This window comes from Bufo bufo, chromosome 11 (assembly GCF_905171765.1).
Source record: "Bufo bufo chromosome 11, aBufBuf1.1, whole genome shotgun sequence".
NCBI lineage: Eukaryota > Metazoa > Chordata > Amphibia > Anura > Bufonidae > Bufo > Bufo bufo.
Window position 1 is genome coordinate 52,395,444 of NC_053399.1, and position 13,748 is coordinate 52,409,191.

Sequence of the window (13,748 nt, forward strand, 5' to 3'; positions counted from 1 at the left end):
CAGAGGCAAAGCATCTAATCACAAGACCATAGGAGATGCCTTGCTGCTGACTGAAAAAATATGAGACTTCTACTGTTATAGCTGGCTAAGTGTACATCTATACACATGACAGCTGCTCATATATAGAGATATAGCAGAGCTGAGTGTGCTGGGACAGCTGTCATATAGAGATATAGCAGTGCTGGGTGTGTTGGGGCAGCTGTCATGTGTATAGATGTACACTTAGCCAGCTATAACAGTAGAAGTCTCATATTTTTTCAATCAGTTGCAATGCCTCCTTTATGGCTGTGAGGGTAAATGCTTTGCCTCTGATACATTAGAGGTTGTGGGTTCGAATCCCAGACACATCAGGAGACTTTAGAATACAGTAAGATTAGATCACATTAGCGAGGGGGCCTGAACATTAAGACTGCTGCTGTGAAGGGGCCCTGAACATTAAGACAAGAATCAATATTTAACTAACTTGAAAATAAACTGTCGGGCCCCGAAGCAGCTGCTTCCCCGGTAGTTACGCCGCTGCCTGTGTGTAGTCTATGTGTGTGTTGCGTAGGGCCCCATAGCCACTGCTATGATTGCTATGGCGATCCCTACGCCACTGCTGCTGCTGGATTGCAGGGTGGTCATAACCCCTGGAGCAGTGTATAATGTGATGGAAAAATGAATCCAGCCAGCAAAGGAAGCAATATGGACAATCACAATACATCAGTAAGTGCCTTGTATTAACTTTCTCTACATGATGTCATTTGCTGAAGTAAGACAATCCCTTTTACCTTACATGTACGGCGGAAGTCTGTACTTTAAAGACAAGGTCTGCTCGGGAGAGGGCGCCATAACCACCAGGTCCCTGCTATTTTACACAGCAGATGCCTGGGGCCAATGACGGATATTTAACCCCTCAGATGCCATGGTTAAATGTGACCACGGTATTTGGGAGTGCTAAAACTGGGAGCCTTTGCTCTTCCCGGCCCTGGCCAACTTTACCTGGCTGAGATCGAGGAAGGCGGCCTGTACTAGGCTTACAGGCCGATTGCTAGTATATTCCAATGCAGGTCTGCAGGTGGCAGCACTGCATTGGAATATACTGAATTTAGTATTCTGTATAGATATGCAGTACAGAATATAAAATGCAAGATGATTTCATGTTATAGTCACCTAGGGTGACTTAAAAAAAGTAAAAAAGATTTAAAAAAATAAATTCAAATCACTCCCTTAGAATAAATGAATAAATAATAAAAAATTAACTAATAATCATGGCTATCGCCCAAAAATGCACATACTATTAAAATATTAAAATATATTAAAATATAAAAATATCTATCCCATATGGCAAACTTCTAATTCACCATTTTTTTTAACCGGTTTACCGCCCAAAAAATAAAAAGTTGTACGAACTCCAAAATGGTATTAATACTTCAGATTGTACTGCAAAAAATGAGTCCTCATAAAGCTCCGTAAACATAACTATAAAAATAAAAAATAAATTTTTTCCAAACTTTTTATTTTATTTTAGTATTAAAACACAAGAAAATCTATATCAATGTACGTAATCGTACTGACCTGAAGAATGAAGGTAACAGGAGAGTTTTACCGCACAAGGAACACCGTAAAAACAAAACTCATAAAACTGTGGCTCAATTGCATTTTTTTTTCCAATTCCACCCTCATTGGATTTCTTTTCTAGCTTCCCACTACCTTGTATAGCATAGTAAATAGTGCAATTCAAACATAAAACTTTTTCCCCCTAAAAAAACAATCCTCATACGGCTATGTGAACAGATAAATAAAAAAGTTATGGCTCAGGGAGGCAGGGAGTGAAAAATGAAAATTCAAAAATGGAAAATCACAGGGTCCTGAAGGGGTTAAGACATATCTCTAGGATAAGCCATTAATGTTCAATTGGTGGAACAACTATTCAGTAGTGTTTATAACGTGCTGTACCCTTCTGACTCATTTTCGCTGTGTTTCTCCAATACCACATGGCTGAACACTGACAACAATTGGTCAGTCATACAGTCTCTGATAAAGCTGAGCAGAGTAGAAATGACACAGAGCTAAATTAATTTGGGATTCTGAATTTTGATTTAATGGTCTGGGGTGTGAATATATTTAGGGAACTGTATTCATTTTAGGGTCTGGTCTAGGGGACTGTATTAATTTTGGGGTCTGGATTTATTTAACAGTCTGAATGAAAGGGGAATTCCAGTTGTTACAAGTTATCGCCTATCCCTAGGATAGGTGATAACTATTACAATTGTTGGAGTCCTACAGCTGGGACCACCCAGTACACCTCGGAGCCCTCAAAATAACAGGTAAATCATGCACACTACCATTCTATTCATCTCTACGGGAGTTCCAGAGACAGCTAAGTACAGCGCTGGAACTCCCATAGAGCTGAATTGCTACGGCAGTGCACGTGCCCGACCTGCCACTCTGGTCATTAAGAGGGATATATTTTTTGTCAGGCCAAAACCCAACACTAATGCCGTAAACAGGCCAAATCCCCAATGGGTCCTTTGATAGTTAATGGGCTCCAGCAGGGAAAGTAGTATCCGGCTATCCTCTGCCGGGACAGCCTGTCAGAAGAGTTTTGCATTTGTGTGTGTCATGTTGGCGGTCTGTGCCCGCCGCTGTCTTGCTGTCCTGGGCAGGCATAGATGTTGCTCTGCTCTCCCTGTGTAAACTGGGACTAGTACTCTGTGACCTTTGCTTCACCACTTCCAGACTTAATTCCTTCCTCCTGCTTGCTCCTGTTCAGGTGCTGGTTAAGCTGTTGATCAGTCTTCATAATTAGCTGGGCTGTGGATCCACCTCCTCGTCTGAGCTTTGAGGTTGTCTAGTCTCTATTAACCAACTAAGGTGATCTGTTGTCTGAATACCTATGTACTGTACCTTGCCTGTCTCCCAATGCTGCTCCTTGCTGTCTGCCTCGACCTTGGAACTGTGACCTGGACTATACAGTACAGACCAAAAGTTTGGACACACCTTCTCATTCAAACTGTTTTCTTTATTTTCATGACTATGAAAATTGTAGATTCACACTGAAGGCATCAAAACAATGAATTAACACATGTGGAATTATATACATAACAAACAAGTGTGAAACAACAGAAAATATGTCATATTCTAGGTTCTTCAAAGTAGCCACCTTTTGCTTTGATTACTAAAATGGTTTTCACTTCACACGTGTGCCCTGTCAGGTTTAATAAGTGGGATTTCTTGCCTTATAAATGGGGTTGGGACCATCAGTTGCGTTGAGGAGAAGTCAGGTGGATACACAGCTGATAGTCCTACTGAATAGACTGTTAGAATTTGTATTATGGCAAGAAAAAAGCAGCTAAGTAAAGAAAAATGAGTGGCCATCATTACTTTAGAAATGAAGGTCAGTCAGTCACCGAAAAATTGGGAAAACTTTGAAAGTAAGGGCTATTTGACCATGAAGGAGAGTGATGGGGTGCTGCGCCAGATGACCTGGCCTCCACAGTCACCGGACCTGAACCCAATCGAGATGGATTGGGGTGAGCTGGACCGCAGAGTGAAGGCAAAAGGGCCAACAAGTGCTAAGCATCTCTGGGAACTCCTTCAAGACTGTTGGAAGAGCATTTTAGGGGACTACCTCTTGAAGCTCATCAATAGAATGCCAAGAGTGTGCAAAGCAGTAATCAAAGCAAAAGGTGGCTACTTTGAAGAACCTAGAATATGACATATTTTCAGTTGTTTCACACTTGTTTGTTATGTATATAATTCCACATGTGTTAATTCATAGTTTTGATGCCTTCATAGTCATGAAAATAAAGAAAACTCTTTGAATGAGAAGGTGTGTCCAAACTTTTGGTCTGTACTGTACATGTACTCTGCCTGCCCGAACCTCAGAATTGCTATTTGGAATATGCAAGTACTCAGCCTGCCCTGACTATGCTTTTTGCCTTGTTGGTGCTTCACACCGGTGTCTCTGACTCCTGTGGGTCAGTAGCCAACTACACAAAGACTACTCCAGGAGGTAACGGCTTGGCTGTGGCCAAGTCCATTTACCTGTACAGGGTTAAAGGGTGAATACCAGGGAACCGCCAGGACAATGCCCTTAGGTTTAGCCCAAAGTCAAGCTGGATAGTTGACACAGTGGGTCCACACCCACTGCTGGTTATAGTGTAAAATTAGCCTTTGGACTACTGTGATGCTTTTAATTATGACAGGCCTCAAAAATGTTGAGCCTTAAAAAATGATCATACATAGTTGTTGTCTAATCAACAGCAAAACCCATATGACTCTGTGATGACCACAGTCTAACTGATGAACTGTGGGTATTTGGCCAATATCAACGGGGGTCAATTAGGAATGAGCGCTTATATGAAAATTTGTTCCCAATCATTGTCCACTCTTTCACTGCCTGTAGCAACCATTGGGGTTGTACAGTTTCACTGTTTTTGGAAGCATATCTCGTACTGCCAACAAACTAAAATGTTGCTCTTTGGTGAATGATTGGCGTCAGAATTTTCAGCCAGTGTAAATGGGCCTGAAGAACAGATTTAGCATGTCTTCACCACCGTCATCAGTATAGATGCAAAGTCTTCATTTGGTCCAAGTTTTAAAGCATCAGGCATGATAGCAAATGAAAAACTGCAAATGATATCCAGTGTTACAGACTGTTAGCCAATACACAAAACAGATTACTCTCTTGTGAGCTGGAGTCCTAGACAGTCTGGTCACCATATGTGATACCTCTTATATGAGGAGAAAAAAGCTCATAATCTGGATTACACAATGCTATCCCAGTATTGTAATATATTTGTAGCCAGAAGATAAATTCCTTTGATCTTGGGTGTTTTGTCGTCTGACATCAGCATCAATCAATGCACACGGCTGATTAGAATTAGTGTAAAAGTCTTAATTTTGTGACAAAGAGCCAAGGCCGGGTGGACTTTTGCTGGTTGCTAAGTGCTGCCAAATATTTTGTATTGGAAACGATTCGTTGTATTAACAGTCCAAGCTCAGAAAGTGTTTGGATGTTGAGGATGCTTGATCTTTCAGTATCAGCCATTTTCCAGATGGTGGGAAATTAACTACTCTGCTTACGCAGTCACCTCTCTGTTCTTTTTGCTTGCTTGATTGACTACCGACACAAAAAGCTACTAAACATTTTAATGTTCTTAATCTCTTTGGCAGAGGCCCGCATATTTGTTTTGTTGCAGACGAGATCAAGTGTTGCAGAAGACACCGCAACTTCATTCATACCAGAATTTCACACCTCCTCGTACTCCTGATCTCACTCTAATCTTATGCTATTATCAACACAACATGCGGTCTCTCATGATTTCTATAGCTGAGTAACTTAGTGCTTTCACTTGGTATTATCATATTGCTGCATATCTAGCCAACCCGTATTAATGAAGCCTGGAATGGAGGTCATAAATATCTGCTAGAAGCCTCCAATGACATAAGCTGTCATCACAGCATTAAAGGTATGGACTAGGTCAAGCAAAATCTATGGGCCATCTTAGGCCATCAGTTGGACAGCAGTAAAAAGACATTTCTGAAATCATATCAAGCAAAATAAACCTATTTCTATTAAAAGGCATCTGTCAGCAGATTTGTACCTATGAAACTGGCTGACCTGTTACATGTGCACTTGGCAGCTGAAGACATCTGTGTTGGCCCCATGTTCATATGTGCCTGCATTGCTGCGCATATGAGGATTTTATATATGCAAATGAGCCTCTAGAAGCAACGGGGGCGTTACCATTACACCTAGAGGCTCTGCTCTCTCTGCAACTGCAGTGCCCTCTGCACTTACTTAAATGGTTTGGAGTCTGAATTAAATCTGGGATCTGGTCTGGATATATATCTGGATATATATTGGTGTCTGATATGAGGTCTAAATTAATTTAGGAGTTTGAATTTATTTAAGGGCCTGGGGTGGGGTATGTATTAATTTTAAAGTCTTATCTGAATTAATGCTGGGATCTGAATTTATTATGTGGTCTATAGTCTGTATTTAGGCATTTAGTCTGGGGTCTAAATTAAATGTAAGGTCTATATTCAAGTCAGGATAAAACTTGGGGTTTGAATTTTTCTAGGGGTTCAGCTCTGGGTCTAGGGCCTGAATTCATTTTAGGGTCTGGGCAGGGGTCTGAATTTATTAAGGGGGGGGGGGGGCTTAATTAATTTAGCAGTCGGATGGGGGGGGGGGCAGCGGGTCTTGATTTATTTTGGTGTGCCCTCTGGATTAAATTTAGGGTGTGGTCTGATGGTCGGGTTTTGTTTAAAACACAGAGTAACATAGTAACATAGTACATAAGGCCGAAAAAAGACATTTGTCCATCCAGTTCGGCCTGTTATCCTGCAAGTTGATCCAGAGGAAGGCAAAAAAAAACCTGTGAGGTAGAAGCCAATTTTCCTCACTTTAGGGGAATAAAAAATTCCTTCCCGACTCCAATCAGGCAATCAGAATAACTCTCTGGATCAACGACCCCTCTCTAGTAGCTATAGCCTGTAATATTATTACACTCCAGAAATACATCCAGGCCCTTCTTGAACTCTATTAGTGAACTCACCATCACCACCTCCTCAGGCAGAGAGTTCCATAGTCTCACTGCTCTTACCGTAAAGAATCCTCTTCTATGTCTGTGTACAAACCTTCTTTCCTCCAAACAGTGTGAGACACTATATCAGACAATAATGGCGTAATTTGCGGCAAAATACTAACATTACAAATCAAATGTGGTGATTTCTTTCACCTCATATCAAAAGTTGCACACTGCTTTTTTAAATATACAGTTAGGGGCATATATATTTGGACACTGACACACATTTAGTTTTTATCACCTGTTTACTAAAACATATTCAAGTTATAGTTATATAATGGACATGGACATAAAGTCCAGACTTTTAGCTTTCATTTGAGGGTATCCACATTAAAATTGGATGAAGGGTTTAGGAGTTTCAGCTCCTTTACATGTGGCACCCTGTTTTTAAAGGGACCAAAAGTAATTGGACAATTGACTCAAAGGCTGTTTCATGGGCAGGTGTGGGCAATTCCTTCATTATTTCATTCTCAATTAAGCACAAAAAAGGCCTGGAGTTGATTTGAGGTGTGGTGCTTGCATTTTGAAGATTTTGCTGAGAAGTAAACATGCGGTCAAAGGAGCTCTCCATGCAGGTGAAACAAGCCATCCTTCATCTGCGAAAACTGAAAAAACCCATCCGAGAAATTGCTGCACTATTAGGAGTGGCAATACACATAAAGCAAATCTAAAAATTAGCAGCAATGTTAGAGGTGTTATTACACTAGATGTTCCCACTGAACCCACAGGGTCAAAAATTACACAAGAGGGACATATATCGTCACAAATTACCGGTACCAAATACACTGTCTAATGAAGAACAATGTGTCCTAACCCAGGAGGAAGCGTAGTCGAAACGCGCATTGGGGTTGGTGTTCCTGCTGCACTCTCGGTCTGTATGACACTCCAGCATTACTTAATATATGATTATTTGGTTGCCTGTTTAGATGTGTTTATAACATCAGATATTATATAATTATATGTTAAGGATGTAGGTTCCTTTGTGGATCTGGATCCATTTGGATTAACCATATGGGCACCAATATTATTATTGTGTATGTGCTGGTTTAGGACACATTGTTCTTCATTAGACAGTGTATTTAGTACCGGTAATTTGTGACGATATATGTCCCTCTTGTGTCATTTTTGACCCTGTGGGTACAGTGGGAACATCTAGTGTAATAACACCTTTAACATTGCTGCTAATTTTTAGATTTGCTTTATGTGAAAATTTTGTAATAAAATATGTCATTATATTATATGTGTGTCTTGCCTTTGGTATTTATTGATTTAGTGTCACACATATCCAATCATTATTGGTTGTTTATTTGTATTGGAGTTACTATTAGGAGTGGCAAAATCTACAGTGTGGTACATCCTGAGAAAGAAAGAAAGCACTGGTGCCCCCAACAATGCAAAAAGACCTGGAAGCCAACAGTGGTGGATGATCACAGAATAATTACCATGGAGAAGAGAAGCCCCTTCACAACAGCCAACCAAGTGAACAACACTCTCCAGGATATAGGCGTATCAATATCCAAATCTATCATAAAGAGAAAACTGCATGAAAAGAAATATGGAGGGTTCACTGCACGGTGCCAGTCATTCATAAGCCTCAAGAATAAGAAGGCTAGATTGGACTTTGCAAAAAAACATCTTAAAAAACCAGCACACTTCTGGAAGAACATTCTTTGGACAGATGAAACCAAGATCAACCTCTACCAGAATGATGGAAAGAAAAATGTATAGTGAAGGCATGGTACAGCTCATGATCCAAAGCATAGCACATCATCTGTAAAACATGGCGGAGGCAGTGTGATGGCTTGGGAATGCATGGCTGCCAGTGGCACTGGGCCCCTAGTGTTTATTGATGATGTGACACAGGACAGAAGCAGCCGGATTAATTCTGGGGTTTTCAGAGACATACTGTGTGCTCAAATCCAGCCAAATGTAGCTAAACTGATTGGTCGGCGTTTCATAACACAGATGGACAATGACCCAAAACATAAAGCCAAAGCAACCCAGGAGTTTATTAAAGCAAAGAAGTGGGATATTCTTGAATGGCCAAGTCAGTCACCAGATCTGAACTCAATAGAGCATTTCACTTGTTAAAGGCTAAACTTCAGACAGAAAGGCCACAAACAAACAGCAACTGAAAACCGCTGCAGTAAAGGCCTGGTCGAGCATTAAAAAGGAGGAAACGCAGCGTCTTGTGATGTCCATGAGTTCAAGACTTCAGTCATTGCCAACAAAGGGTTTTCAACCAAGTATTAGAAATTATCATTTTATTTACAATTATTTAATTTGTCCAATTACTTTTGAGCCCATGAAATGATGGGATTGAGTTTAAAAATGCTTTAGTTCCTCACATTTTTATGCAATCATTTTGTTCAACCCACTGAATTATAGCTGAAAGTCCGAACTTCAACTGCATCTGAATTGTTTTGTTCAAAATCCATTGTGGTAATGTACAGAACAAAAATTTGAAAAATGTTGTCTCTGTCCAAATATATATGGACCTAACTGTAAATTTGATTAACTGCCTATTTCTGTCGATTTGCGACATTTTAACACAAATAGCACTAAAATGCAGCTTTTTAACACTAAAATGCACCATTTCAGCCAACCCTGTCAGACCACACTTGCCACTTTTGAAGCATATTTGAGACATTTCCAGTAGTAAATTGCGACTTTTTTCTCAGACTCGGGATGTTTTTGTTATTGTTTTCTTGAATATCAATTTACTGACAGAAACCTGCTGTTTAGCTCATTTATATTATATAAAAATAAACGCATCCTATTTTATTACTTACCTATCTCCCATGACGAGTTGGTTTTCTTAAATTTTTTTTTAAAAAGTCGCATCTTTCTGCCATAGATGCGACTGTTTACACAAAACACCACCACATAATCTCCGCTTAATTGGCTGCAACAATTTGAGTCATTTTTGCTGAAAGAAGATGATAAATGAGGCATAATATGTGCCAATTTCATAGCCCCGCCCACATTGACATTTATAATGCATTTCTGGTGAAATGCTTTCTTTATGATGAAAATTCTGGAGAAAAAAGTTGATATATTTGGGGCAAATCAAAACTCCATTCTTTTTGCCGCATTTTACGGCATAATTCTGGTGCAACATGCTTAGTAAATGTCCCCCCAGTGAGAATTCACACATTAGAATGACAGAACTGCCACAGCAGCCTTCTAATCTCTGGTAGTATGGTATCCACAAACGTATTGCGGATGGATTTTTTTTTGGGGGGAATCCAACAGAATAATAGCTCCCTCTCCATATGAAATGAAAAGCATACAGAGGGAAATAGGGTGCCATTGAGTGCTACGGGAATCACAGTAGTTGCATAGAGTCCTTACTCATATAATGTATATACAAATGAATACAAGGGGAGATTTTTTGTATCGCTGTAGATGAGGGAGAAAAGAGGGGGGCTCAAGCTGAACTTTCATGCCAGGGCCCATGAGCCTTTAGATACTTCAGTGAGAAAAGGGAAGGATCAGGTGATTGCAGAATAGCCTTTGAGAATTCTCTCTTTTAAACACTAGCACAGTATCTCCTCATACATGGCTAATTGTTGGACTGATCATTTCCAGAGGGATACAACTAGAGTAAAAAAGCAAATAAAACAGGAGCCACACACACAAAGACTAATGTACTAAAAATGAGAAAAGCCACAAACAACATTTTCACAAAGCTTTATTTGTATAAAAAACAGACATTAACAATTAGTCCTTAAAGCAGCTTTACATGGGCCATTTATTGAGAAGAAACATTCTTAGGAATGCTAAAGGTGTCTCCGATCACACGTTTGCTTTTTAGGGTGAAAACATTGCTGGGGTGGACACCAAAATCATAGTTTCTGGATAGATTGTGCTCAGAAACAATGAATGTGTATGGGGACGAGCGAATACTCTAGCGATCACTTCTCCCCATTGAGGGGAGTTGATTGTTGCATGTAAATTGCCTTCTGTAACGAGCAGGCAATTATCGGGAACGACTGGTTCGTTCCAGGTAATTAGCCGCTGTGCTGTCCTTTGTAAAAGGGCCTTTATTATGTAACAATTCATTTACTATCTGCTGACATCTGACTGCTTACAATCTTCTTATGCATGATACTGGATGTGTTATACAAATTTCCTATATTCACCCTTTGTCATTGTCCTAGTGAACTACACGCCCAACAACAAAGGTCCGTTGCAAATATATTTGGACAGTAATACCAGAAAGGGCCGTCAGAAGACCATCGGTTTCCTCTTGGCTTAGGGTAAAAGGGTGCAGACGGAAGGAAGGCCAGTGTGTATGTCCGCAGAGCATCTGCAGAAGCAGAGGTGTCAGAGATAGTGCGTGGATTTTGGGCTGTAACACAGGGCAGAAGGGCAGCTGGGAAGGAAGGTAAACATATTGTCTGAGTGTTTGTATGAGAAGGCAGCTCTGTAACCTCATCCTGCAGTTCAAGTGGAGTTCAACATATAAAACCTGCGTGTAACTATTACTGTGCTTCCTGGCTTTTCTCTGGCTTGTGCTCTTCGGTTTGCTGGCCTTGCTCTTCTTCGAGTGCCATGCAGCAATGCAGTGTTACTATGTCAGAAGGAAACTCATCCTTCAACAGTATACCGCGTTCCCGGTGGCAGTCAAGCTCTTCAATGAATCCATACCAGTAGATGACCAGGCCAGGCCCAAACCTAAAAAATAAACATGAATTACATATTGGTGAGGATGATGGATCTAGAAGTTTGGATGTCTACTGAAGTGAAGAGCAAGCAGGTCTAGTTTGAGAGATGACCATGCATGTATGGAATACATGGAGGTTATGGAAATTGCAAGAAAACAAGTAAATTATTTTTCAAAGCAATCTTCTAAAAAAAATAAAAATTCAAATGTCAGACCCCAGAGAAAAGTAACAGACTGGGTTTGAAGCCTTTCCAAACACAGAAACAAGAGGCTGTCAACCGCAATCTAACTTTAGTCCTACATCTCGGCAGTTTTACTTTAAAAAACAAATATAGGAGATCTACATATCAATATCATTCTGCATTCGTTACACACAGACTTGGCTGTCTGCCTGTGACTGCGTATCCATCGCTCCTTCTTTCAGATGGAGAGATCCCTCGGGCAGCCTCAGGAAATAGCCCCCTGAACTATTTGGCCCTCGAGGAAGTTCAGACCTTCAGCCTAGGGTTCATAAACAAGTAATCACCATCAATCAGAGAGCTGCACTACACATCAACCTCACCTCACTTATATAAACATACATGAGGGTTGCTTTAACTGGCCCCTCTCCCCTACTGAGAACACTTTACTCTGGCCTTCTCTAAGGCTCGGTCACAGATATTTCATAGAATAGTTTTAAAAAATGAGGCTATAAATCAATATTGATGAACTCATAACAATCTTATAATTTTTCTCCTATTTCGAGTTCATTTAAAGTGATATCTAAAGACATTGAAACGTTGCCATATATGATCACTATGTCTTATTACTGCTGTTTTCTGCTGAGTTGTTATTTTTACATCTACATGTGGGTTTACAGTTTTTGGATCACTTTGTACATCTCCCATCGTTGATCAAAGAAGAAGTCATGTAAGAATCCACCAATCGTTTTTACTTGAATGCCAAACCTTAGACCTATTTTACAAAACTTTAGCCCGTCTTTAAAGTGGAGTTTGTGGAGCTTCGTCACTGGAAGCCATCCCCCAGCTTAGTATGAGCAAGGGTTCACCAGGTGATTTACGAGAGCCTGCTGGGGGATCCTGCCAAAGAAAACACTGCGGGGGAAGATGCCTGTTACAATGTGAACTGTTGAGTTCACTGCAATGTCATGTAACAGTTTATACATGGATGTATGGCGGGGCTTTCAACAGCGAGGAAGTTAAATTTCATAGCAATAGTCTGTCCTTTCAAACTAATCAGAAGTTAAACCACCCAAACCTGAGCTGCCCAGAGGTTAACCTATTTATTGCCTGCCATGGTAAAACCACAACAAAACAATTTCCGTTATAAAAATGGCATATTATTTTACCAAGGAGTCATCACACACTTACTGGACAGAAACACGCAGGCTAAAAAAAAAAATTGTCATTCAATATAGTATCTAGAAATTTGTGTAAAAATGGAGAAAAAAAAATATGTTAGAATATAAACAATGAATCAGCTTGGTAATAGATATATTTATAGTAATTGTCTCATCATCACCACCTCTTCTGAAAAAAAAAAGTTACAACCAATGTGGTTTGGCCTGGTAGCCAAATGAATTGCCATCTATGTACAGTAATACATAGGGTCTGCCAGAGTGGAAGCTGCTGATATCTCTCCCCACTCTACTCATATAGAGGGTTCTGCAGCAGTGAGGAAGCTTTTGTGTGATGGTCACATGACCTAACGGGGAATAAGGACAAGGGTCTTCCTGACAGGGGAATCGTATCCCACAGGCCAGTCACTAAATGCAACATCTACTAAAGTTTTCTTATTAACAATTAAAACCATAAGGTGGAAAATAATTTTCAATATTAGCATACTACATGCAGCACTTTGTTTATGGGTCAAACAAGTAGGTAGGTTTCTCCAAGAGTTTCCATGTCCTGAAGGTTGATATCGTAATAAGAAGGTTTCTCTTATTTTAGCTGGTTTAGAAGGTTTGATACCTACTTATGAAATATCAAAAGAAAGTATCTTAGAAGGAATATGCTATGATGTCTCTCAAACTGAACACAATATAAAAGACTTAAAGGGCTGTTCCATCAGAGACAAATGCATGTGCAGCAGCAGCAACCAGCATAACGCCATGGGTCCCACACTCCTTGCACACCCATTAAACAGCTGATTTTTCCAGATGTTTACCCTACAGTGACCACTACAGGGGAAATGTAGTATTACCTGGTGGCCATTCAAATAAACAGCTGGCCATCCATAAAGTTCACCAGAATGTAAAGTTGTCATGACACCAGACTTTTGAGCTCGATTTCAGTACCAAGAAAATTATTACAATACTTGATATCAATTCAATACCATGTAAAAATAAAAAAATACCTACACATTACCCCTATGCTGTTGGGCAACATGGGGTTAATATGTGAGTATTTATTTTTTTGCAAATTATCAATTTCCCATTATGTAAGGAGGTCACTTACTATTCATGGTCTAAATTGATAAAATCATGCATCTCACATTAATAG

General features: G+C 40.1%; 1 protein-coding gene across 1 annotated transcript in view; it reads right to left on the reverse strand.

The window, feature by feature from the left end:
• Positions 1-10,263: 10,263 nt before the first annotated feature.
• CDIN1 (CDAN1 interacting nuclease 1) overlaps positions 10,264-13,748 on the reverse strand; it is a 367,051-nt gene continuing 363,566 nt past the window's right edge. Inside the window, exon 12 of the mRNA XM_040412470.1 lies at positions 10,264-11,258. Within this exon, the coding sequence (XP_040268404.1) occupies positions 11,066-11,258 (193 nt within the window). The 3' untranslated portion in view covers positions 10,264-11,065. The remainder of the gene's footprint in view (positions 11,259-13,748) is intronic.